Genomic DNA, 23,205 nt, shown 5'->3' with positions numbered 1-23,205 from the left:
ATCTTCACGAACCTCTTAACGAATACACTCATGAGCTCTAAACAAATATGCTTACGAGTTTATGAATCAAATATTATTAAACTCGAATTCGGTTCGATAATATTTTTTAGTTCGAAAATTAGATTCGAATTCGACTCATAATTTAATCGAATGAGTTTTTTTTTTAATCGAGACTTGAATAGCTTGGAAACTACTTAAGTGGTTTACACAACAATGTTGAATAAGAGAATTTTGTTAAACAAAAATAGATTGACGGGCTGTTTTCTACCATTTTTAAAAAAAACGTTTACCTTATTGATTTTTGTTCCAAATAATAATGATAAATCTTTTTCTTCTTCTATCTCTTATCTCCATTCATTTCCTTCTCCCATTATTCTCCTTTCTACCACAGTAAACAAAGTCCAATTCTATGGTACAGTAAAATTCCCACAAAGTAGTCTCCAGCCTCTGCAACATCTGGCCGTCCGCGTCGAAAAGGATGAAACTAACGGCCAAGATTCACTTCCCCTTGGTCACTGTCGGAAAAGCCACGCCAACCATTGCGGATTAAAATTGAAAAACAATTTTAATTAATTTTCTTTTCTCCACAAAAAATCTCGACGCCCATCCGCCTGCCGCCGCCGCTTCACCTTCGGGGGTTCTCTTCTTCGCTCGCGGATCCCTCAGTTTCCGCCGGAGGAGGAGGGCAAATCCCATCCCTTCGGCATGGGAATAGAGATCCTGGCGCTTTCCCTCCCTACTCCCGCTTCCCAATGTTAGATCAGATCAGACCCTTCTTAGTCTTCGCGGATGATGTTTTTGTCCATTTTTTTTCTTCCGTCTCTGATCTGATGTTTTATGTAACCTCTTGACGTTTTTCACATTCTATGGTTGAAGACAGCAAGCTGTATCTACTTAATGGACATGAATCTCCTGCCGTATTTACTCTGATGTTGCTGATTTTTCATTTATTTTGTGTATTCTCCGCCAGGGGAGCGATTGTCATCATCTCATCAAGCCAGTACCCGGGGCTTCTTGGAGATGGCGGGCCTACACCTTGGTTCTTCAGCTTTGTCTCAGACAGTGTCGTTGCCGAAAAAGTATTTTACTCCTCATCCTCAGACTGTTATTTGGAACCTCTTCTTTAAGCTACTTTTCAGTATGGTTTATTCTGTTGCGAATCGAATACGTGGGCTTTCTTATTTGAGAAATATGTTAAAACTTCTTAATTTTAAATCTACGTATTCCAATGAAGTTACATACTCTTTGTTCCTTGTTGGAGATAATCAACTCGTATAGTAAACTATGTGAACATTTAGATATTGCTGTAAGAACATTCATCCATGGATGGAAATACTATCTTGGTTTTCCATTATTCGAACATCACCTTTCTTATACTTCTGCAACTGTACTTCACTTAATGTAAGGATTGGTGAAGTTTAAAATCTCATACTGTCCTGGAGTTTGAGTCTCTGATCGAAACACTTTCTCTGTTTTGTTGTGCTGACAGGAAATTCATCAACACGTTAGAGTTCTTGTTGGGATGGATTCAAACAAGTTTTAATCATATAATCCTCATCGATTGACTTGCTTACTTCCAAACATAAGTAAATACTAATTAAAAAGTTATTTAAAATAAAATTTTAGAGCAATAAGTTATAAAATATTACAAGATCTCTATGATTGATCACACCTTACTAATATCAAAATGAGAATCATGCATTAGATAATAAAAAGGTTTAGAATATTATTCGATTGCTAGAGCTTTGGTATTCATCTGAAACATTACAATTTGAACACCATACTTGACACACATCTGCCTGCATTGAAGTGTGCCAAATGAATTACACTATAATTTTTTTACTTAGTTTATTTACTTTTAAAAATAAAATAATTACAATTAAATAGTCAATTGAATTTAAATTTTGTTGTACTATATCATATTGACGCTCGCCATTCTTCAACACTTGTTAAAACCTTATCCATTTTATCCTCATTCCCTTAAATTCTCTACTTTTACTAAGACCTTATTAATTAGATAAATTCATTTAAATTTTACACCTATAAGTTTCTTCCACTTATCTTATTTACTTCTTAAAAATAAGGCTAAGAAATTACATAATCAATAGCATTAAATCTTGGAAAAATAACAATAATAACTTAAATTCATCTTGTTGTGTGTCGAAGCATGCCAGCTGTTGGCATGACATGATACTTATTTGCACCTTTTGACTGTGCTCTGCAGCATATCACTAGATTTCAAATCATGCCACTAGTTTATATACATATATGTATATATATTTTTAAAATAAGTGGGATTGTTGTTGATTCAGTAACTTGACTCATGCCCATATTCTACAAGAGGAAGACTAGATGGGTTTCCGCAAGGGGAAGATTACCTCAAACTTTGGATGGGGTCTTTGTGAGAGAAAATCTAGTTTGTCACCTGCCGCAGGAAGGAATAATGGATTTCTTGGCACCATATGTGAAAACTTCTCCGAGTGGCTCTTGTAGGTACTGGAAGGCATGGAGCTTGCGCCTGGTAGGTTCTGCAGGAGGAACTAGTGCAAGGTGCATCGGAGCAGAGGAGGTGCGTCAAAGATAGAGATTTCTATGGTTCAACAAATCTGGAGTGCAATACAGGCGGTTTTTGTGAAGGTTTGGTGATTTCTTTGTTGGATCTGCTGTAGAATGGTGTCTGACACAAGTGGTAGGAAGGATGGGTAGCGGTCTTGTAGCAGTGCACGTATCCTGCTACAAGACTGTGGGTCAGTGAGGTTTAGGGAGATTAAGTGGAGAGGAAAGCATGGAATTTTGGTGGAAGGGTGACAGGATTAGACTGTGGGGTTTTCTGTGTTGTGTTTCTGCAGGAAGTGGTAGGAGCTGCCTTTTGGGAAGTGTTCAAAGGGAATTAGTGATGGCAAGAGGTTTTGGACCACTTGTCTACAAAGAAACAAATCTTCCTCATCGTTGAGGTGCAGAGGCGAAAGTGAACTGTGGTGGGGGTTTGTTCCAGGTGGTAGTTCATTTTGCTTCTTATGAGAGGTGAGGGGCTGCAATAGAAGGGTTAATGGTGATCATGAGGGGTGGAAGCTGTGAAGGGTGTACAGGCCGAGATATGTAGTGCTTGAAGGGAAAGCGCAAACAAACTGAATTAGGAATTCAACTCCAATACTAATTAATTCAACACCAAAATCAAACTCTGAAAAGATAAATATTATAAAGAAGAAGAGGGGGATTGAGGTCTCTTTTAAAGTCCCAACCAACCCAATATCGGAAAATAAACCAAAATAAATAAATAGGGAAAAACTAATAAACTAAAATACTTTAGGAAAGAAATAATCTTATATGCAAAAGGACTCTATCAAACTCTCTAATAATGACAATTACCAGATAAAAACACCACCTTAGATATCTTACTGTCCTAGATAAAACACTCTTGCCAAAATAAACTGTCTAAAACTCTTAAAAAATAAATTCTAATTTGCATCAGTTGGTTCTCTATGTGACTGTTCTGTTTTTTTCCTCTTAAAATGACCAATTTCAGTTGGTTAATGAATAATCCAAGGTTTCACTACTTTCACTACTCATGCAGCATTTTGGTATGTCTTGTTGTTCTGTTCTCTGTTATCTTATGGCTCCCATCCTAGTTTAAGGATGCATATCTTTCTGGGTTTCACTTGTTTGAGTTATTTTTAGTTAGCATAAACATATTGCTTTGTGGTAGTTTACTCAGATAGAATTGATATAATTAATCATTTCATGTAACAGGATTAAAGTGCCTGCAACATGCTCAATTCAGATGTTGAACCATTCTGGCTGCCACATGGAATCTCATACCAGTCTATGTTACACAATGAAAAATATAGTTTCAAGAAACTGTTTATGGAAGCATGATTCATCTTCATCCAATCATAGGCTATCATTCAAACTATGCTCATCATCCTCGGAAGCATTGCTCACCTCTACATCTCAAACACCACAGGACAAACTTCTTCTGGGTAATGAAAGAATAGGAGTCTTGTTACTCAATCTAGGTGGGCCAGAGACCCTCGATGATGTCCAACCATTCTTGTTTAATCTATTTGCTGACCCGGTATATCAAATTTCACTTTCTTTTTCCATCTTTGCAATGACATAGTTTACAGGCAAACGACACCTGAAAAATGCATTCATAAGCTTGAGTCATCTTTGTAACATTCTACGATTTGGCTAACTAATTGCTTGAGAGCACATATGGCACCCTTGAAATCAAGCAAGAAATCCTTTGTGGAAATGTTAGTTGCTATTCACTGATGAATGCACCTTTCATGACATTGATTGTTACTCTGTTAAAGGGGGAATTCTTATTCTGTTGGGCGCACGGTGAATGACTGATGGACTGCAATTAACAAACTATTAACATACCAATATTTCTAGAGTCAACAGGAACTGACAATTTTTCCACTGTGTTTAACCAATATTTCTAGAGTCAACAATAACAGCGACAGCAACTGTTAATAGTACAATTTTATAGGGTTAATCAAAACACAAAAAGATTTTGTTGAATAAGAGCTCCAGGATTCACAGCATGGTATATTTGAAAATTTTATTGGGCAGTTTTTTAATCTACATCACTACAATTTTAACTTTCATCTTTTGTCCTTGTTATCAATTGTAAGCTTTCAATACCAATTGAATACATCTCATCATAATTTTGTTTAATACTGACCAAAATTCTATTATGAGAGAGTGCATTACACATGTTTTGCTTTAAGTTTGTTGAGTTTGCATTACATAAACACTGAGGCATGCCTTCACTATAAGTAGTTGGAAAGTGAGATTGTTTGCCAAAGCATTACCTACAACATGAAATTTGAGTTACTTGGAAAGTGAGATTGTTTGCCAAAGCTTTATCAACATGAAATCTGATAATACTATTTTAATCCTGACAACCTACTTGGTGATATTTTTAATTTACAGGACATAATTCGGCTTCCTAGACTGTTCCGGTTTCTTCAAAAGCCTTTGGCTCAATTTATCTCTGTTGTCAGAGCACCTAAAAGCAAAGAAGGTTATGCTTCTATTGGTGGTGGATCTCCACTCAGAGAGATAACTGATGCACAGGTAAGTTTCTAAGAATTGTTTTGGGGAAAAAGCATGATAGTCTATTGGTAATCAAATTTTGCTTGAAAGTAATTTGCATGAATTAACTTTTAATATTTTATCTTTTGATCGAATCTAATGAAGTACATTCTCATTTTATGAAATTTCAGTTTTTTCTTTTTACTGGTTTAAACTTCTAATATGTTGGTTTGTTATTAGTGAGATACATAATCATTTTGTTGCTCAGCAAACAAGCTCAATGCCTTACTGGTAAAACAGAAATAAAAGGTAATTGAGATCACTATGTTAATTTCATCATGATCAAAGTGGGAGACCATGAAGAAGTGAAAACTCTAGACAAAGTTATCAATAGTGTGGTAGGAAATTATAGCAGCAAAAGAATGCATTGGATGGATAAAATCCATGTAGCTGAGCCAAACAATTGGGACTGACAAGGCTTCATGATGATTTTGTTATATATATTTTTATTACCATATCCAGATCCTTAAGGCATACATTAAGTGAAATGAAATCCTCATTTTAGTCAATTGATCTTATTCCAATGCTTAAGGCAACTACTGAATGGATTGAACAAATTACTTTGGTTTAATAAATTGTAACATGATGCTTCTAAAAGACTAATAGTTTTTGTTGAGTAAATCTCCAAATTATTTACCTTTTTTGGGGGAGAAAATGGAGACAAAAGTGACCAGTTAACAGTTGTATGTGTATAGGTAGGAGATTTGAACCCAAAATACTTCTTAACTCCTTACTAACTGAAAAGCTAGTATCTCATTTCCTTTAGTTTACTTTATCAATCAGTTTATTGAACTTACATGCATCCTGTTTTTCTTTTGTTTTTAATGATTATTTAGAAAATATGATGGGTGAAAAAGTATAAAATCTCTGGAATAAGCATGTCAAAAATGTTATTCCCATAATAAAAATTAGTGCCAAACTATCATATGACCTGAACAGTGATAGTTGCGATCCTCCTGTGTCATAAAGTTTTATGACCCATAAAATTAGTGCCAAAATGTTATAAAATCTCAAGTAGCTAGCATATGACCTGAATAGTGAGATATGATAAATAGTGCATCTTATCTATCAGATGCCATAGCTGACATTGACAATATGCATTTTACATCAAATCTGATACAACGGCAAACAATTTTGCATCAATTCCATGTGACAAAACATGACCTTTTTGGATGATACCCTAGAGTTCATGTTTTGTCTAGGTTTTGGGCAACTCATTATCGAAAAGTTTTTATGCATTGATATCTGATTTATAGGCATAAATGTAAACTTGTACGAGTGTTTGTTGTCCAGCTTGAGTGGGGTAGATGAAGAGTTTTAGGATCAAAGGCTTCAACATACCCCCTCATGCTCAAGATTCAAGTTGAGGCTTTGAGGTCATGTTAAAGCACGGCAGAGCACATTCTATCCCAAAATGATTAGCTACTTGAGAGAGGGCACCTCCTTAATATGGGCACTCTCAAACACCAAGCATGCCCTTACTTGGCTATGTGGGATGGAGTGCGGAGAACCTAGTTCAACATCCTGCCTTTTCACATGGCACTCACCTTTTATGTGGTTGACATGGAGATTCTAAAAAAAAAAAATAGAGAGGTATGGAACTGCAAGAGCAGATTCATAGTTTGCCATTTTCTATGGCATATATATTTGTGTAGGTTGGTTCTTTGATCTGGTTTTATTACTCTGGTATCATTCAAAAGAATACTTACCCATAAGAATTTAGCCTTATCTCAAGAGCATTTTATATACTTGCTCATGAATAACTCAAACTTTAATGTTTGATGATGCTCACTGTTCAGTGAGGGAGTGACTTGCATCACCTAGTGATTCATTATTGTTCTTACATAAGTAGTGAGGCCAAGGAGGTGTTGGACTGGTGTTGCAAAAGATTCATGTAAACTGAAGCTTTCTAAAATGGATCTTTTTTTTCTTTTTCAAATCGTTTGAAAGTATTATATTCTGACCTTTCATATTCCTAGTTTTGTATAAAGCATTTTGTTTTCCTGTTTTAAATTTATTTGCTTTATATTACAAAGAGGTAAATTAAGGATGTACCTATAAATTATTTTCAATAGTTGATGCCTACTGCAACCCTTCAAATTTACTTTCTAAAAATATTTACAAATTTCTGTTGTCAACTACTACAGGACTAATATAATTGATTGTTTTTTATGTGAATAATAAAGGCAAAAGCATTGAGAAAGGCTTTGTGCGACAAGAATGTTCCTGCTAAGGTTTATGTAGGAATGCGTTACTGGCATCCATTTACTGAAGAAGCTATTGAACAGGTCAGAAATAATCCATATTCTAGATAAGAATTGAATGCCATGAAGGAACGATATCAATCATCAATTGATACATTTTCATAATGGAGCTAGAATGGTTGGAACCACAGCATTCTATTCTTGTAGATTGAGTGGTTTTATGGAACTATATGTATATATCATATGACCATATAGAGACTACTTATGATTGGCTTACCTGGGAAGATATTATAGATCAAATGTGCATTCTATAAGTTTGACTGACTGGCTACCATTGCATCTGGACCACTATTTACAGCCTAAACGCCTACCTTTATAAGTTTGTTAGTTTTTACAATTCAATTGGATACATGGGAGTTTCTGTCCATGATATAATTGTTTGTTTAGAGCTAATCAACAGAACAGAAAAAAAATCTTATGTATGATTTACAAAGAATTGTATGGCTTTTGCTAAAAGTTGACAATGAACAAGTTTTCCTTTTCTAGTTTCTTTTAATTTTCATTCCGGTTTCCTTCTTGGACAACTGATAGAAATAACAGTTTGGATGACTCTTTTTTAACCGTGAAGTAAACCTGGATGCAGTTAAGTGGTAGTGATCTAAGGGAAGGTATTTTGCCATGGAGGTTTTGTTGGCTCAATGGACATTAAATCTAATTTTCCTGGACTGCGACTTCAAATTTACACTTTGCATCTGTCCTTTTGTTGAAGTGAATTATGTCTGACTTTACAAATCTTGGTGTTATGAATTATGATGGGTGAATAAATGCAAATGGTTGCATTAGGCCACCAAAGGTGATCCTGAGCCTAGATGAAAAATGTTGTTCCTAACTCCATGAATCTTAAATGTTGACGTAATGATGAGTGAATAAGGATTTTCTATATTGTTTATTGCCCATTATGTTTTTTTGTTTATTCTCAAATCTATTGCTCTACATATACGGTAAGTTAATTTTACATATCCTGAACTATTAGATCTGCAATTCAGTTTCTAATTATCTTGCAGTTTGTTCAATTTTTGAAAACTTTCACGACAATATTTTCCAAAGAAAATTTTGAGTGAAAATTTATTTCCACTAATCTGGATCTTGTATGGTTGATTATATGCTACTTATCGGTAAGTAAATGTTTAATTCTTTTTTGCTGGCAGATTAAGATGGATGGGATCACAAAACTTGTTGTGCTTCCTCTATATCCGCAATTCTCGATCTCAACTAGTGGTTCAAGTCTTCGTCTATTGGAATGTATATTCAGGTTGAGTCCTAAATATGGCCCCATAGTCCATGTTTCTTCTGAATCAATCTGTGATGTCAATTTGTGGTGTCTAGGGAGGATCAATATTTGGTTAATATGCAACATACTGTTATACCTTCTTGGTATCAGCGAGAAGGATATATCAAGGCAATGGCTGATTTAATTGAAAGAGAGTTGCAGAAATTTGAATCACCCATGAAGGTATGGATTGAATTTTACTCAAATGTATATTCTCTTTAGATAAGGACCATATCACATCTGTTCATCCAAGCTAAACCAGTCTCTAGCTTTTATAATCTGGATCATGCCTAAGTTAATACTGATTTTATTGAACTGGATTTCCAAATTGAAAAATAAGAAGCATCTTGGTGTTGCTAGGTTAACATGCATTGTTGTATGCTATTGTTTGTGGGTTTATGCTGCTTATACTTGTATGCAACAATAGGGCTGTGAACAAGCCAAACTGGACCAAACTTTGGGTGTTCAAATTTATTATATAAGGTAACCGAGCCAAGCCAAGTCAAGCCTAAAATAAATGTCTCTTGAAACAATTGTTCATGCTTAGCTTGGTTTTTTTTTCGAGCTTGAGCTCGGCTTGAGTTTGGTTTGTTTAGATTATTGAACTCTTAATCCGAATTTGTTTGAAACTTTTTCATTCTTAAGCTTGTTTGGTTGGTTAATGAGGTTGATATTACAAATTTGTATGTTCGTTTTGAGAGCTTCATTATATTTACAAGTTTGATAAAAGATTTATTGATGAACATAGTTCATAAGCTTTGTTCGTGGATATTGTTTGTGAATATTATTGATGAACAATTCATGATCTTTATTCACGAACATTAATATTTAAGCATGTTCATTTAGTTTAATGAAGATTATTCATTTAATTGACCTTGTGTATATTAAATGAACATAAGCAAGCTTTTATTAAGTTGTACACCAAACTTGTTCACGAATGCTTAATTCATTTAAAGTCCTATGCAACACACCTCGCGTTGGCTGATGGATTGTTAGGATGATTAATTATATGTCAAGTGTAGATGTAATTATTTTTTATATTTGAATTCTTTGGTTAAAAGGGTACTCTTGGTGTAACGGTAAAGTTGCTGCCGTGTGACCTAAAGGTCACGGGTTTGAGTCCAGAAACAACATCTTACAAAGCAGGGTAAGACTGCATGTCTCAGTCCAACGGTAAAGTTGTTGTTGTGTGACCTAAAGGTCATGAGTTCGAGTCTCAGAAACAACATCTTACAAAGCAGGGTAAGACTGCATACGATAGACCCTTCCGTAGGACCTCAAGCGGGAGCTTCGTATATTGGGCTGCCCTTTGTTATTAAATTCTTTGGTCAATTGATTTGATGTATTATGTAGGTGATGTAAACTCATATTTTGACACATGGTGGTATGCATTATTGTCAATAACTAGATGCATTTGATAAAAAATAAAAATATGGAACCTCATCTGCATTATTCAGTTGTTTGACTGCAATCTGAATATAGTTTTTCCTTTTTCCAAAACTTCACTAGGAAGTCTTGAAATTTGGACCATGGTTGTGAATTTATGTAGTTCATGCAGGGAGATCACAGTCTGAAGCAGATGAAGATATATGGAAGGGAGGGGTCTCATATATACTGTAACATACTATGGTTCCCTAGCTGAAGGAAAATTGAAGAGATAAAAAAGGATGAATTAGACCCAGGGGCTATGACTGATATCTATTAGAGAGCGAAAGAGGAATTTTATTGAATAGAAACTTAAAATGTTGCAACATATATAAATCCTAACTTGATAAAAAGTAGCCTAATAATTCATGTAGCACTGTTTGTTGTAATAGCAAATCCAGCTGTTGCAATGATAGTTTGTAGAATCCTTTTATTCAAGAAATTGCACCCTTGCTATAACAATACAGCAGTATGCTGCCAATTTCAAACTTTCAAGTGTTAATGCTCATGTAATAAGCTAAGTTATGAAATGATAGACAGCCAGTTGGCCTTTTAATGTACTGTGTTTATATATCAGTATTGTTACAAATAACTAATTCTTTTGTCAGAAGAGAAACGCAGCAATTTTCATTCCAGATCAAGCACAAGGATAGTTTAATTAAAGCCCATTTCTAATACAATACAAGCATTTAATATTTCACTAATGAGGGAAATAGAAAGCTTTAAAGTTTCATTCAATGCTGAAGTTTTGGTTCTCAACATTAATGAGATGGTGCCTGTGCTGATGAGGAGAATAGCAAAGTTTAAAATCTCATTTGGAATGAGATGGTTCTAGTACCAAAGGGAAAACCCTGTGTTGATATGAGGTGGTACTATTCAACACTGAACGAGAAGTGGAAATAAAGAGGAAGAGGAAAAAGAAGAGGGAGGAAACATGTGGCTTCTTGCCAGGGTATTGGGGCTAGGGCTCACAGCCTCGTGAATGATTCCACATGGACACTTTAGTTAGTGGGCATATTGGTGTTGGTAATTTTTGTACATGGTTCCATGCCACACTGTATTTAAATTTCCCGGCAAATAGTTTGTGACCAGCCAATAGCAATTTAAGATGGTACCAAAATTAGAGAGCCTATATTCCTATCGTTCTAATATTCCCAAGTTAAGTAGAGTCAGGTCACGTGTTCAGCTTGGACAATTTGATCTCCTTTTCCATGGCTGTGATGATGTTAAGACTATAAATGTATAGATTATTCTATTTCCTAATAGCTCAATCTTTTGGGACAGATGGTCTGCAATTAACATTTAGGAGTCATAAATGAATCCTTAACAGTTTATATAGCTCAATGTATTTAGAACCCAAACATAAATACCATACTTTAAAGAGAGTTTATACATCGCATGTGATCAGTGTCACACAGTCCATATGAAGTATGTAGGTGCATATGTATTCATTTCTAAGAGAATATTTGATTTTAGTTGTGTTCTGAAAGCATTTCAGTTTAATATTCTGTAATGTTATTAATTTCTTCTGCATCTCCAAGACGAGCTTGACAATTAAACTGAAAATATTGCATTAAAGTTTGTGCTTTTGGTGTATTATTAGATTTGTATCAAATGCTCATTTCTGTCAATCCACGTTTCTATTTTTATTGTTGAGCCCTCAATTTTGCTTAAGAGCTTTTTTGTTTTCTGCACCTTGATGAATCCTTGAACCAAAACTGACAGCTGATCTCACTGTTTTTGTTGAACTGAAATATCTTGCCTTGGAAAACTGGCTATTAGGTTATGCTATTTTTTAGTGCTCATGGTGTTCCACTTGCTTACGTGAAAGAGGCTGGAGACCCTTACAAAGCAGAGATGGAGGAATGTGTGGATTTAATTATGGAAGAGCTGGAAGAACGTGGAATAACTAATGCTTTCACTCTTGCTTACCAGGTAAACAAGTTTATAGCTCTTAAGATCAGAATGTTTACTAAGTGGTGGTTTATTTGGAACAAATTCTTTCCATGGCCTCTTTTTTTATGTCTGTATAATACATTAGCTTGAGCATACGTAGCTAAGCACATGTGCATACTCAATCCAATACAAGTTAATCTTATGATTGTTTCATTGTCTTTCAATTAAGCTTCATTGAATGATTTAATAGAGTCGAGTTGGACCTGTGGAATGGTTGAAACCCTACACTGATGAAACGATAGTTGAGCTTGGGCAAAAAGGAGTAAAAAGTCTTCTAGCTGTTCCTATTAGGTACACTTGCATCTCCATATAATCTATTCATCCTGCATATCTCAAGAATTTGCTTATATGCAGATTATATATGTTCCAATTGACTTTTGAGCTACCATAAACTTGTTTACTTCTTGGTATCCAATTTGTAGTTTTGTGAGTGAGCATATTGAAACACTAGAAGAAATTGATGTGGAGTATAGAGAATTGGCTCTCAAGTCGGGCATTGAGAATTGGGGTCGTGTTCCTGCTTTAGGATGCGAGCCTACATTTATTTCAGATCTAGCTGATGCTGTTATCGAAAGTCTTCCATATGTAGGAGCTATGGCAGCTTCCAGTCTTGAGGCTCGACAGGTAACGACCAACAGTTGAATTTTATGCATAAGTTGAAGCTAAGAACTGTTCCTTTCTCTGCTAGTTTGGATTTGGGGTAAAACAGCAAAGTGAAACACTAAAAATTTTGCTATTTTACACCTTAATCTTCAAGCTCTGCCTATATTCACCGTTGGGTATTCTCATTCGTAGATAGTAGATAGGAGATAGGGAAGTTTTCCTTTCGGAGTAGTCTTCCCTAATTCAAGTTGAAGCTCTTTTTTTTTAGAGGTAAAAATAGAAGGAAAAAAAAATACAGGATGGAGTTCCAATTCTTGATGAAGGAAGGCCAATCTCATATGTATAGATATATTGTTACGGTATTATTTCCATAAGTAACCTGATAAACTAGTATACTTCTCAAATTGAGTAGTAATGTGTCACTTAATGGCACCAATTCATGATCATAGATCTCCAAATGTTGATACAGAATCTTATGAGGCCTAACATCATACGACAGGGTGCATTGCTTCTTATGGATTCTAAACCTTGCAGTTGGTAGAAAACCCATTTATTCTGTAACATGTATTGATTCTCTCACGGTAAGAATTACTAAGCTTGTCTGTCACTCTCCATGTTAGAGATCTCCATAGTTTTCAATCCATAAAAGGTAGGGGAGCTATGAGTCCCTTGGTTGAACAAAAGTGATGGGGGAATAAGATCCGCCTATTGTTCCATGAAGCAAACATTCTCTCTTACATTGTTTGTGAGATATTAGAGTTTGATAGATAATTCAAGTTCTTAAAGCCCTTCTAAGCCTTTGACACTCGATATGCATTGCAAGTGCATTATTGGTGGTGGCTTAATCTTACTAAGCTCTGGCAAATGCAGTCACTTGTTCCTCTTGGGAGTGTTGAAGAGCTACTGGCAGCCTACGACTCGAAGCGTGCAGAGCTTCCTCCTCTAGTAGCAGTGTGGGAATGGGGTTGGACCCCAAGCGCCGAGACCTGGAATGGCAGAGCAGCCATGTTAGCTGTCCTTGCTTTGTTGGTGCTGGAAATCACCACAGGGGAAGGGTTCTTGCACCAGTGGGGCATTCTTCCCAGATCCATTAAATGAAAACTACTCTGCCTCGTTGAATTCTGGAGATTCAAGCAAAAGAGTTGAAGATAAAACCATGTAAATACAATTTTAACACGAATATGTTACCGACCTCGATATGTTAATGGAGGATATGGAGTTGTTACTGAATTCCATGTTAGAGCATCAGAGCACTGAACAGAGATACTGCTTATCGCATTTTCAGTCAATCTTAAAGGATATGAACTACTGAAAAATTTACTACCAAAGTGTCTTCACAATGTTTTGTTTTTGTAAAGCTTCCTTTATAGTCATAATTAGATCCAAGTAAAATTTATTTCTGCCGCTAATTAACTGATGATTAGGATTAATGTATTTGAAATCTGTAAAAGGGGTGTTCATATGGAATTGTGTGTTTGTGTTTCGGTTCTGGAAAGTGATGGCAATTTCAAGTTTCAACTCAGAAAAATGTTAAAAAAATATGAAATGAACCAGAAAAACAGGTAAAGGCTCGAAGCTCGACCAGGATGCAATCAAGAAACTTAATAAAGTTTGTATCTTAAATATTTAAATTATATATAAAATTTATGCATAGTAAAATATAAGAAAACCCCAAATAGATAGACAATTTTTTAAAGAAAAAAGATCTAAATATATAGGTATAAACAACTCAAAGTGTCACTCAAGTTTTCAATTATATGAATCCTACCATATGATTTCTTAGGAGCAAAAATCAAAAAGCTTCCAAATTAAGGGAAATATAAAATGTGTACTTTTAAAAAAAAATTAAATGGATGTTCCGATTTTATCTAGAAAATACTTCTTGATCCAATGTTGTTATAACAATTATTGATAGTTGTTACATATAAAAGCTACTCAATAATGGTTAGCATGTGTTTAGATTGAATTTAGGATTTAACATGTGGAAGTTATCGAATAATTATTATAACGTATAAAAATTATCTAATAGTTATTATAATGTATTTAAGATAAATTTAAGATTATAGTAGCTACATAATAGTTTTTACAACTATTTTAAAGTGATTTTAATAAAGTTTAAATAATTTTAATCAAATTGATAAATAATATTTTGATATAATAATGTTTAGATCTAAATCCTAAACTTACTCAAAATATGTTGTAGCAGCTATTGGATAGTTTCTACATGTTGTAATAATTGTTGGATAGCTTCTATACATTATAATAGTTATTGGATAGTTTCTATATGGTGTAAACCATAAACACATTATAGCAGCTACTAGATAGTTTATACACAATATAAATCATTAAATCTTAAATTATAAATTTATTCTAAATACGCTGTAACAGTTACTAGGTAGCTTCTATATATTATAGCAACTACTCGGTAGTTTCTATGCATTATAACAACTATTGATAACAACTACAACAATATTGGATTAAGCAGTATTTTTAGGATAAAACTAGTAAAGAGATATCCATTTGACTTTAATTAAAAATGGGATGTCACTCTTTTATAAATGATGAACGCCCAGGTGATTTTTGCCTATTTCTTATAATCGGCTGAGCTGGTCAATTTAGTGAGTTTCAAACTACTACTGGAATTAGCAGGGTGAGTCACTCTTTTCATTTATTTTTATTTTAAAATGAAAACTTGATAAGTAGTATTCTATTTAATAGATGTCAAATAATTTTTTCCTAAAAATATAAAATGAATAAAAAAATAAAATCATTACTTAAAATGAATTATTCTATTTTAAATTGTGTGTTCAAACATTTACAGTAATATGGCAAACAAAAGGATCAAAACCTTGGCTAAATGTACAGATTGTACTTTTCAGTTAGTCTATAAGGATCAGATCATACAAATTATTCTATATCTCTTCTGTAATTATTTTCTATACTCTGTTTTTTAATCCATTTTCTTCTTTTCTATGGAACAGCTAACAAACAAAGAAGAAAAGAAAAGAAAAGAATTGGGAAACCATCATGTGAAAAATAACACAAACACTGATTAACTATATAATATCATTGACAAAACAATGTGACCAAACTGGGATAAATCAATAACAGTCAAACAAACAGGTGATATCGAACGAATTTATATTTGAAAAAGTTTCTACAGAAGTTTGTGTCATCCCTGAACTCTGCACGCATCAGATTATTTCAGAAAACAAAGGTACTACACAAGTTAAATATGCAGTAGTTCTAAATGAACAACTTGAAAAAACAGAAACAGAAACAAAAACAGAATGACTTCTGATCCTCTCCTCCTGGCCTAGATGCATCAGGAAATCTGTTTGTGTCGGGAAATCACTCGCTTCCAGATCCTGTAGCCATTAGGAATTCACCCTCGCATACTACTTCACCACCAACATATGCCTTCCCTTCCATTTTCGCGATTCCGAAGCGTTTTTGCAACTTGACCAGGGTCATTCTCATTATCAAGGTGTCCCCTGCAATCACAGGCTTCCGGAATCTTACTTTGTCAATTCCAGCAAAGAAGAAATTTTCACGAGAGCCACCCACTTCAGGCTGCAACATGACCAGGCCTCCAACCTGGGCCATTGCCTGTGTCACCACATCGACTCATGTTTTATGCACCAGAACATACAAGATCGAAGATATTATGAGGGACAAAATTTGGATCATTCAATGTACTCTATAGACGTGTGATCTGAGAGTTCTGTAAACTAGTATTTTGGTTTCAGTAAACCATCAAGAATTAAGATTCTCAGTAGATTCTTCAGTTGCTGAAGTTAAAACAAGTCAGGTTACAGTATCAACTATAAATTTTGGATATTCCATTCTAGCAAATACAAGTTGGGTCCCTAATAATGAAAAATTCCCAGATTGGATCTTTTCTATTTAAAAAATTCCCATAGCAAACAACCCTTTTCTCACCATCATCAAACAGATTGACAAATGATATTTTATACCCAAATTGCGCCAACAATCAGCAATACACTGTGTGTGCGTGTGCAATTATCTCAGTAAAATTTGGCACAACTTTTTTACTCGAAATATTGTTCACCAAGTGACTAGAGGATTAAAAATTGTCAATTCCATAATTTTTATAGTTTGTCCACAATTTTATATTTTTGGTAGTTTGTTCTCATGTTTCAAAGAGTTTGAATGTATTAGTATCAAAATAGGTCTACTTTGGTGAAATTTTGATCTAAAATTTCATATGTATCATTTTGTCTAGCGAAACAACCTGAATGGTCTGAAAAGATTATTCTGGTACAATGGGTGAGGCAGGATCTAATTTGCACATTTTTTTAAAATGGAGGTTTGATTTGGAATTTTTCATTATAAGGTGCGATCTGGATATCTGCCCTTCCATTTGTTTTCTCTTTTTACATTTCCAGATTAGAACTTTGGCATAGGCAGCAATTGATTGATAAGGGTAATGCTTATTTAATAACAGAAATGAAGCTGACATAACTTATTAGTACAATAAGGTAATACAAATTGATGAGGTTTAAGATGATATCACAAATGAAAGCTGGCAAAACAAGTAAAAATAGAATAATCAATGAATTATTCAGGTTGCACTATCAAACAAAGAACCAGAAATCAACAAAGGGAAAATAATAATAATAATAAACCTCTAGCATTACTGTTAACATTAGGACTAGTTTTGTAAAACTCCTTGAAAGGATGACATGACGACATGATCTTAGAGATCTGACCACTCAACTAACAAGCAAAATGGCCAAATTCACTAGAAAAGGATGAAATGTTGAAGTTATTAGGGTAGGTTGGAACATGTGAATGTGTCATGAGTCTTACTTATATATTAGAAATACTGGTATACACAATATAAAAAACCAATACAATATAAAATTCCTTATCTGCTGGGGATGGCAACTTATCATCATCGTTACTCAATATGTTTTTTTTTTTAAAATAATACAATATTAATTTCATTGTCTTCTTGGGAGGTCAACTATCATCACCAAAAGAGTCTTCTTCAAGCATGTAGACCAACTTAGTGTGAGTTCATAAGATTTATAAATTCTGCCCAAATAGTTCCAAATAAGGCTTCAATTGCATAACAAATTATTATTTTTCACTCTCCTGAGTTTTGGACCCTAATGAACAATGAAAATACTCATGATACATAGAGAGATAATTAGTGTAGCAGTTGAGCTAGCTCCTTCAACATGGACACGTGGTGTTTATACATTGATGAGTATAATAAAATGAGACAAAATAGAGTGACAAGGTATGGACATGTTCAAAGACGATTTCATAGTGAAAAGAGTTGAGGGAGGCCAAGACTAAGTCAACATAATAAAACATAATTTGATTAAGTTAAATGCTATTAGTGATATAATATTGCAACCGATCCCAAATTGTTGGAACAAACAATGGTTGACAATGATGATGATTGTAGAAATAAGGCAATTATCTAAACTCTCCTAGGTGTTTGTCTCACGACTGATAAAAATATTTAATTCTTTATTTAAAGATGCTTTAGTATACAAATAGATTTTGGCAGTCAATATTAGCACAGATTTTGGGTTAATGGAATGAAAAAAAAAATCAAGGTAACAAAATTAGACTGAGATCATTCCAGTGGTTCCTAAATTCAAATTCCCAGATCATTTAAGCTGTTACTATAGGTGAGCGTTTATGCACACTACTTGGAGAGCATTAAAGTTTCCAATGAATTTTTCCATCATTATATGATAAAGATTACTATCAAGTAACTGTTTTTACAAGGACCGTAAAATTTAACTATGAGAAATTGTAGCATACAAACATTCATTTATCTGATCTTCTAAATCTTATCTGGATTGAAAGATTTAGAAGAGAAGGGAAAGGAGGATTCCTTTTCTTCAATTTGGAAACAAACTTTGGATGAATAAAGAATGAAGATGCAGCTGACATCCTAGTTAGTCTAATATTAGTAGCAGTGAGCTATTTGTGTTGATTCATAGGCTAGTTGAGACTACCAAGACCTGGTTGAGCTTGAGCATTTTATCCATTGACTCAACTCTACTGAGGAAATTTGCTCTTGTGGGACACCAATAACAATTGGGTATAATAGGGGTATATTGTAAGAGGATCTTTATCAGAAAGGATTAGCTACTGTGGTTGCACTTCGTTGTATCCTAAATTATCAACCTTTGCCAGTTTGATACTTTGTTTTCGACGAGAACCACAAGAAAGGCCGCACGTATTAAGGTAGGAATAACTGCAAGTATTAGCAGGTCAATTTTACTTAAACTTCTCAATTTATCCAAACTGAGAAATTCATGTCTTTTCCATCCCTTTCCCTTCTAGATCTTACTCCGTATAACTAACAAATTCCTGAGCAAGCCCCATGTCAGTATAATTGAACAGTATATCTGTGACTAGAGAATTCTTTTTAAAATTTAGTAAATTAATATTGCATAGATTCAATACATTTATCAGGAGTAGCCATACGTCCGAGACTAAAAAAAAACAATAACGGCGTGATTAAGTAGATACCTCGACCATGAGAACGCCAGGCATTATTGGGCGCTCGGGGAAGTGTCCACGGAAGAAGTTATCGTTGATTGTAACATTCTTAATACCAACAGCCGTAACACCGGGTGTGTATTCGATCACTCTATCAACGAATAGAAATGGATACCTGCAATCCAAGGCGCAAAAATCCCATTCGTCAAATCTTCTCGAGTAAGGTACTCAAAAATCAAAATTTCATATACAAAACAAACTCACCCATGAGGCAAAATACTTCGGATCTGATTTATGTCCATTACGGACGGGAAAGGCGGAAACCCTTCAAAGAAAATCGGTAACAACAAAAACAATCAGAACTTCGATTTTACATGTCACTGATCTCTGAGCAAAAGAATATGAAAAGAACAAACTTTTCTCGATAGGAGCATCGTCGACGGAGCATCGGGTGACGAGCCAGCCCCTCTTGGAACCCACTACCGGAGCGGGAGTCGGGAGGTTCGAGAGGAATAGAGGCTGAGAGCTTCTGGCACGGAGCGTTACGGAGGGAGGGGAGAGGGGCTCCGGGTACCCGAGTGGGCGGCGAAGGGGCGGAGGCGGGGAAAGCAGAGATCTGGCGGCCATGGCAGACGAGGCTTCCATCGCGACTGTGCCTGTGAGCGAGCAAGCAAGCAAGCTATGCGTGCATACAAAGGACCTCCATTGCTTTCACTTTAAATAGAGCAAGCAAGCTCTATTTTCTACGGTCCGATTGGAGATATTTGATCTCATCCGTTGGTTCCCTATTCATCATCAATCGCCAGGATCAAGCGATTCTCGATCGGACGGGTAGAAAGCATCCCTCCACATGAAACCCTAGGGAGAGCCCCGTATAAGATTTGCTGCTGTGGTTGGTCATCTTCCGGGACGGCCATCACGAAGAAGATATTGGAGTGGGTCCCAGTTGTGGACGATATCCTACCGTCCACGTGTGAAGTCAGTGCTTCCAGCTGGAGCTGTGTCCTTGTTTTGACATTTTTTAAAAAGAAGTGCTTTTTTACGAAAACGACAATAAAAGGACATCATTTTAATTTTAATAATAATAATAATAATAATAAATATAATATAATATTTAATTTGTTTTGGTCAAGATAGTTGATGCCGATGTGTCTGCATGAACAAGAAATGCGTTCAATATAAGCACGTATGATCTTCTTCTCGATCTATCAATCGCCTTCTCGAGGCTTCTCTTCTCCATCGTCGCGACCACACGCCGAATCGCTTCGTGGACGACGCCGGATGCTGTCTCCTCATCACGTATGAAATCCATCTTTGCCTCTTGATCATCTCCGAGTGCAATAATGTTGATGACCACTACTTTCGTGAAAATGGAAAGCATCGATCGGTTTGCAATTTTTTTTGGTTTTATTGTGAGTCCAATTTGATCTGCGTGATATGTAAATCGATCGTGGCAATGGATCAGGAATCCGGTCGAGACAGAATATTTCTCGTGTTTTATTTTCGTGATTTTCGTTTTCGCAACATCTAGGGTTCTCGATTTATACATTTGAAACTCATCTGTAATCTTTGTTGCCAATGAAGTGACCCGCTTTTGGGAAACAAATAATTCGGAAGGCTTCTTGAGCTGTTCTCGTCTCGAGTGACCGAGTAATTGCTTGTGTGCAAGTATGAATCCTTATCTTGTCGCCATTGTTGTTCCTATTATTGCTTCGGTGTTGTTACGGAGATCAAAGAAGGCTAAAACACGAGGTTTACCGGTTGATGTTGGGGGAGAACATGGTGTTGCAATTCGCAACTACCGTTTTCCTTCTCCGTTGCAATCACTGTGGGAAGGAGTCTCAACTCTGGCTGAGCTATTTGAGCATTCTAGCAAACGCTTCCAGCACAAGCCTCTTCTCGGATCTCGGAGACTTTTGGCAAGGGAAACAGAAGTAAATCGGGAAGGGAGGTCTTTTGAGAAGCTCCACCTGGGAAACTATGAATGGATCAGTTATGGTGAGGCTTTTGAAGCTGCTTGCAGTTTCGCATCTGGTCTTGTGCAACTTGGCCACAAAAGGGATGAGCCCGTTGCAATATTTTCAGATACACGAGCAGAGTGGTTTATTGCTTTGCAGGTAGATTTCTTGCCTTGTATCCTGACTACTTGAATATCCATCTTGATGCTAAATGGATACCAAGTTTATTGGTGGAACATTTAAATTATAGCACAAGAACTTGTCTTTGCGAGGCACTTGTTTTCTTTATCCGAAAGTTGTCAGGTTGCTTATATAGTTCACCTTCTTTCTTAAAATAGGGGTGCTTCAGGCAAAATATCACAATTGTTACAATATATGCTTCACTAGGAGAGGAGGCTCTTTGTCACTCTTTGAATGAGGTTTGGTTGCTCTGGACTTTATTTATGCATACATGCATACAAACATCATACAATTCTCATGCTACATTCTTGTATTGCATATATATTCGCAAAATGTATTTCCTCCACAATTATTCACTTTAGTAGTTTCTCTGTTGTGAACAGTTAGATTACTTTTATTTTCTTTATTAACAAGAAAGGCACATACTATTTTTCAAGCATTGTTTCAAGTGATACTACTAAGAAAGATGGCTTTTCACATACCTAATAATGAAAGATATTCCAATCCCATTTAATTTTTATTATCCACTTTTCGGTTCAATATAGATTGATAATTACAATTGACTAACTTATGGAGATATCTCTTGCATGACTTTCCTGATTTTTTTTTTTTTTGACTAACTTGATGTTTCAACAGACAATCTAAGTCTATATACATATTTTGGATCAAGTGGCATACATACATGTAGAAAAGTTGGCAATTGAGGAAGCATTTAAATAATGTAGCGTGTTGAATCTTTTTCTTAATTATAATTTACTTAGAGGGACCATATTTACCTTAGCATTTAGCTATTTCAATTGGTTGAAGGGTCACTCTTGTATTCCAATAGTTAGGAAGCTATCTTTCAATATTTTAAGGTGGTTCTCTTGCAAATTTGACCCATATATGTGAATTATATATATATATATATATATATATATATATATATATATATATATATATATATATATATATATATATATATATTCCATGAGTATCATTCTAGTTCCTTGAGACATGGTTATTTTCCCTATAGATGCAACACAAGTAAACTTGTAAAAGTTCAATATATAACTTCAGTGCAAGATCATCCATTGACCCTTCCCATGAAAGTAGCCTACTTCTTGGCAAAGGATGATCATTTCTGTGCTATGGCTTCTTAACAAAGCTCCTGAGTGATAAGTGGATCGACAAAAACAGTTTGTTTTTATATCAATTTCTTCATTCTTGGTAGCCTTTTGTGATTTTCATATCAATTTTAACACGAATGAACTTGTAAAAGTTCAATCCATTGTTTTAGTGAGCCATTTTGTGGATTTTCATGTTTCTTTTTTATCTTATGGCACACAAAAGTTGCAATCCTAACTAGTACATATGAATCAGACAGAGGTATCCACTGTAATTTGTGGACCGAAGGAATTGAAAAAAGTGATTGACATAAAAGCACAGCTTAATACTGTAAAGCGTGTTGTTTACATTGATGAAGAGGGTGTTTCAAATGAGATTGCCTTGGATAAGAGCACTACCTGGGTGGTTGCATCATTTTTTGAAGTAGAGACAATGGGCAAGGAAAAGCCTGTGGTTCCGTATCTACCTAAATCATCAGATATTGCTGTGATCATGTACACAAGTGGTAGCACTGGTCTGCCAAAGGTTTGTTTAGCTCAACACTCTTGTTGGTTCAGATGATACTTTCTTGCATGATATATTGGTTTTAGTCGCTCGGCTGGATTCTGGAAGTAATCATTTTTGCTTGTCTAGTTATGATTATATTTCTTTCTAGTTATCTAATCTCTAATCTGGATTCTGGGAGTAACATGTTTTCCTATCTTGTCATGGATATAGTGCGGCTTCATATTGTTATTATCTGTCAGCAAGTGTAATCTTTTGTTGGAATTCCTATTGGATATGCTACTTAATTATTCATGCAGTGCCTAGTATTCTGCTTTTATATACATCAAAGATTGGTGAAAGA

General features: G+C 35.1%; 3 protein-coding genes across 3 annotated transcripts in view; 2 read left to right on the top strand and 1 right to left on the bottom strand.

Moving 5' to 3' along the window:
• The first annotated feature begins 602 nt into the window (after positions 1 to 602).
• LOC141839883 (ferrochelatase-2, chloroplastic-like) lies at positions 603 to 13,949 on the top strand. The gene is made up of 11 exons (XM_074727733.1): positions 603 to 754; positions 971 to 1,079; positions 3,751 to 4,075; positions 4,942 to 5,085; positions 7,290 to 7,391; positions 8,516 to 8,619; positions 8,694 to 8,820; positions 11,845 to 11,997; positions 12,209 to 12,309; positions 12,441 to 12,642; positions 13,492 to 13,949. The coding sequence occupies exons 1-11, from the start codon at positions 706 to 708 to the stop codon at positions 13,717 to 13,719; spliced, it is 1,644 nt and encodes a 547-aa protein (XP_074583834.1). The 5' UTR covers positions 603 to 705; the 3' UTR covers positions 13,720 to 13,949.
• Positions 13,950 to 15,745: 1,796 nt separating this feature from the next.
• On the bottom strand, positions 15,746 to 19,787 carry LOC141839767 (uncharacterized). The gene is made up of 4 exons (XM_074727590.1): positions 19,530 to 19,787; positions 19,378 to 19,438; positions 19,144 to 19,288; positions 15,746 to 16,230 (listed from the first exon to the last, which is right to left on the bottom strand). Exons 1-4 carry the CDS (start codon positions 19,756 to 19,758, stop codon positions 15,973 to 15,975), a joined length of 693 nt encoding a protein of 230 aa, XP_074583691.1. The 5' UTR covers positions 19,759 to 19,787; the 3' UTR covers positions 15,746 to 15,972.
• Positions 19,788 to 20,783: 996 nt separating this feature from the next.
• Positions 20,784 to 23,205, top strand: part of LOC141839008 (long chain acyl-CoA synthetase 9, chloroplastic-like) — a 34,494-nt gene continuing 32,072 nt past the window's right edge. The window contains exons 1-3 of the mRNA XM_074726653.1: positions 20,784 to 21,230; positions 21,410 to 21,490; positions 22,614 to 22,883. Of these exons, the coding sequence (XP_074582754.1) occupies positions 20,784 to 21,230; positions 21,410 to 21,490; positions 22,614 to 22,883 (798 nt within the window). The remainder of the gene's footprint in view (positions 21,231 to 21,409; positions 21,491 to 22,613; positions 22,884 to 23,205) is intronic.

This window comes from Curcuma longa, chromosome 11 (assembly GCF_044706935.1).
Source record: "Curcuma longa cultivar G26 ecotype Majalengka, Jawa Barat chromosome 11, ITB_CL_G26_1.1, whole genome shotgun sequence".
In the NCBI taxonomy this organism is placed as follows: Eukaryota; Viridiplantae; Streptophyta; class Magnoliopsida; order Zingiberales; family Zingiberaceae; genus Curcuma; species Curcuma longa.
This window is presented reverse-complemented; position numbering and strand designations above follow the sequence as displayed.

Coding starts and splice junctions, on each gene's coding strand:
- LOC141839883 (XM_074727733.1), top strand. CDS start 706: ATGGGAATAGAGATCCTGGCGCTTTCCCTCCCTACTCCCGCTTCCCAA. Junction 755..970: donor CCCTACTCCCGCTTCCCAAT/GTTAGATCAGAT, acceptor ATTCTCCGCCAG/GGGAGCGATTGTCATCATCT. Junction 8,821..11,844: donor AATTTGAATCACCCATGAAG/GTATGGATTGAA, acceptor ACTGGCTATTAG/GTTATGCTATTTTTTAGTGC.
- LOC141839767 (XM_074727590.1), bottom strand. CDS start 19,758: ATGGAAGCCTCGTCTGCCATGGCCGCCAGATCTCTGCTTTCCCCGCCT. Junction 19,289..19,377: donor CGAAGTATTTTGCCTCATGG/GTGAGTTTGTTT, acceptor CTTGGATTGCAG/GTATCCATTTCTATTCGTTG. Junction 16,231..19,143: donor CTGGCGTTCTCATGGTCGAG/GTATCTACTTAA, acceptor GTGGTGACACAG/GCAATGGCCCAGGTTGGAGG.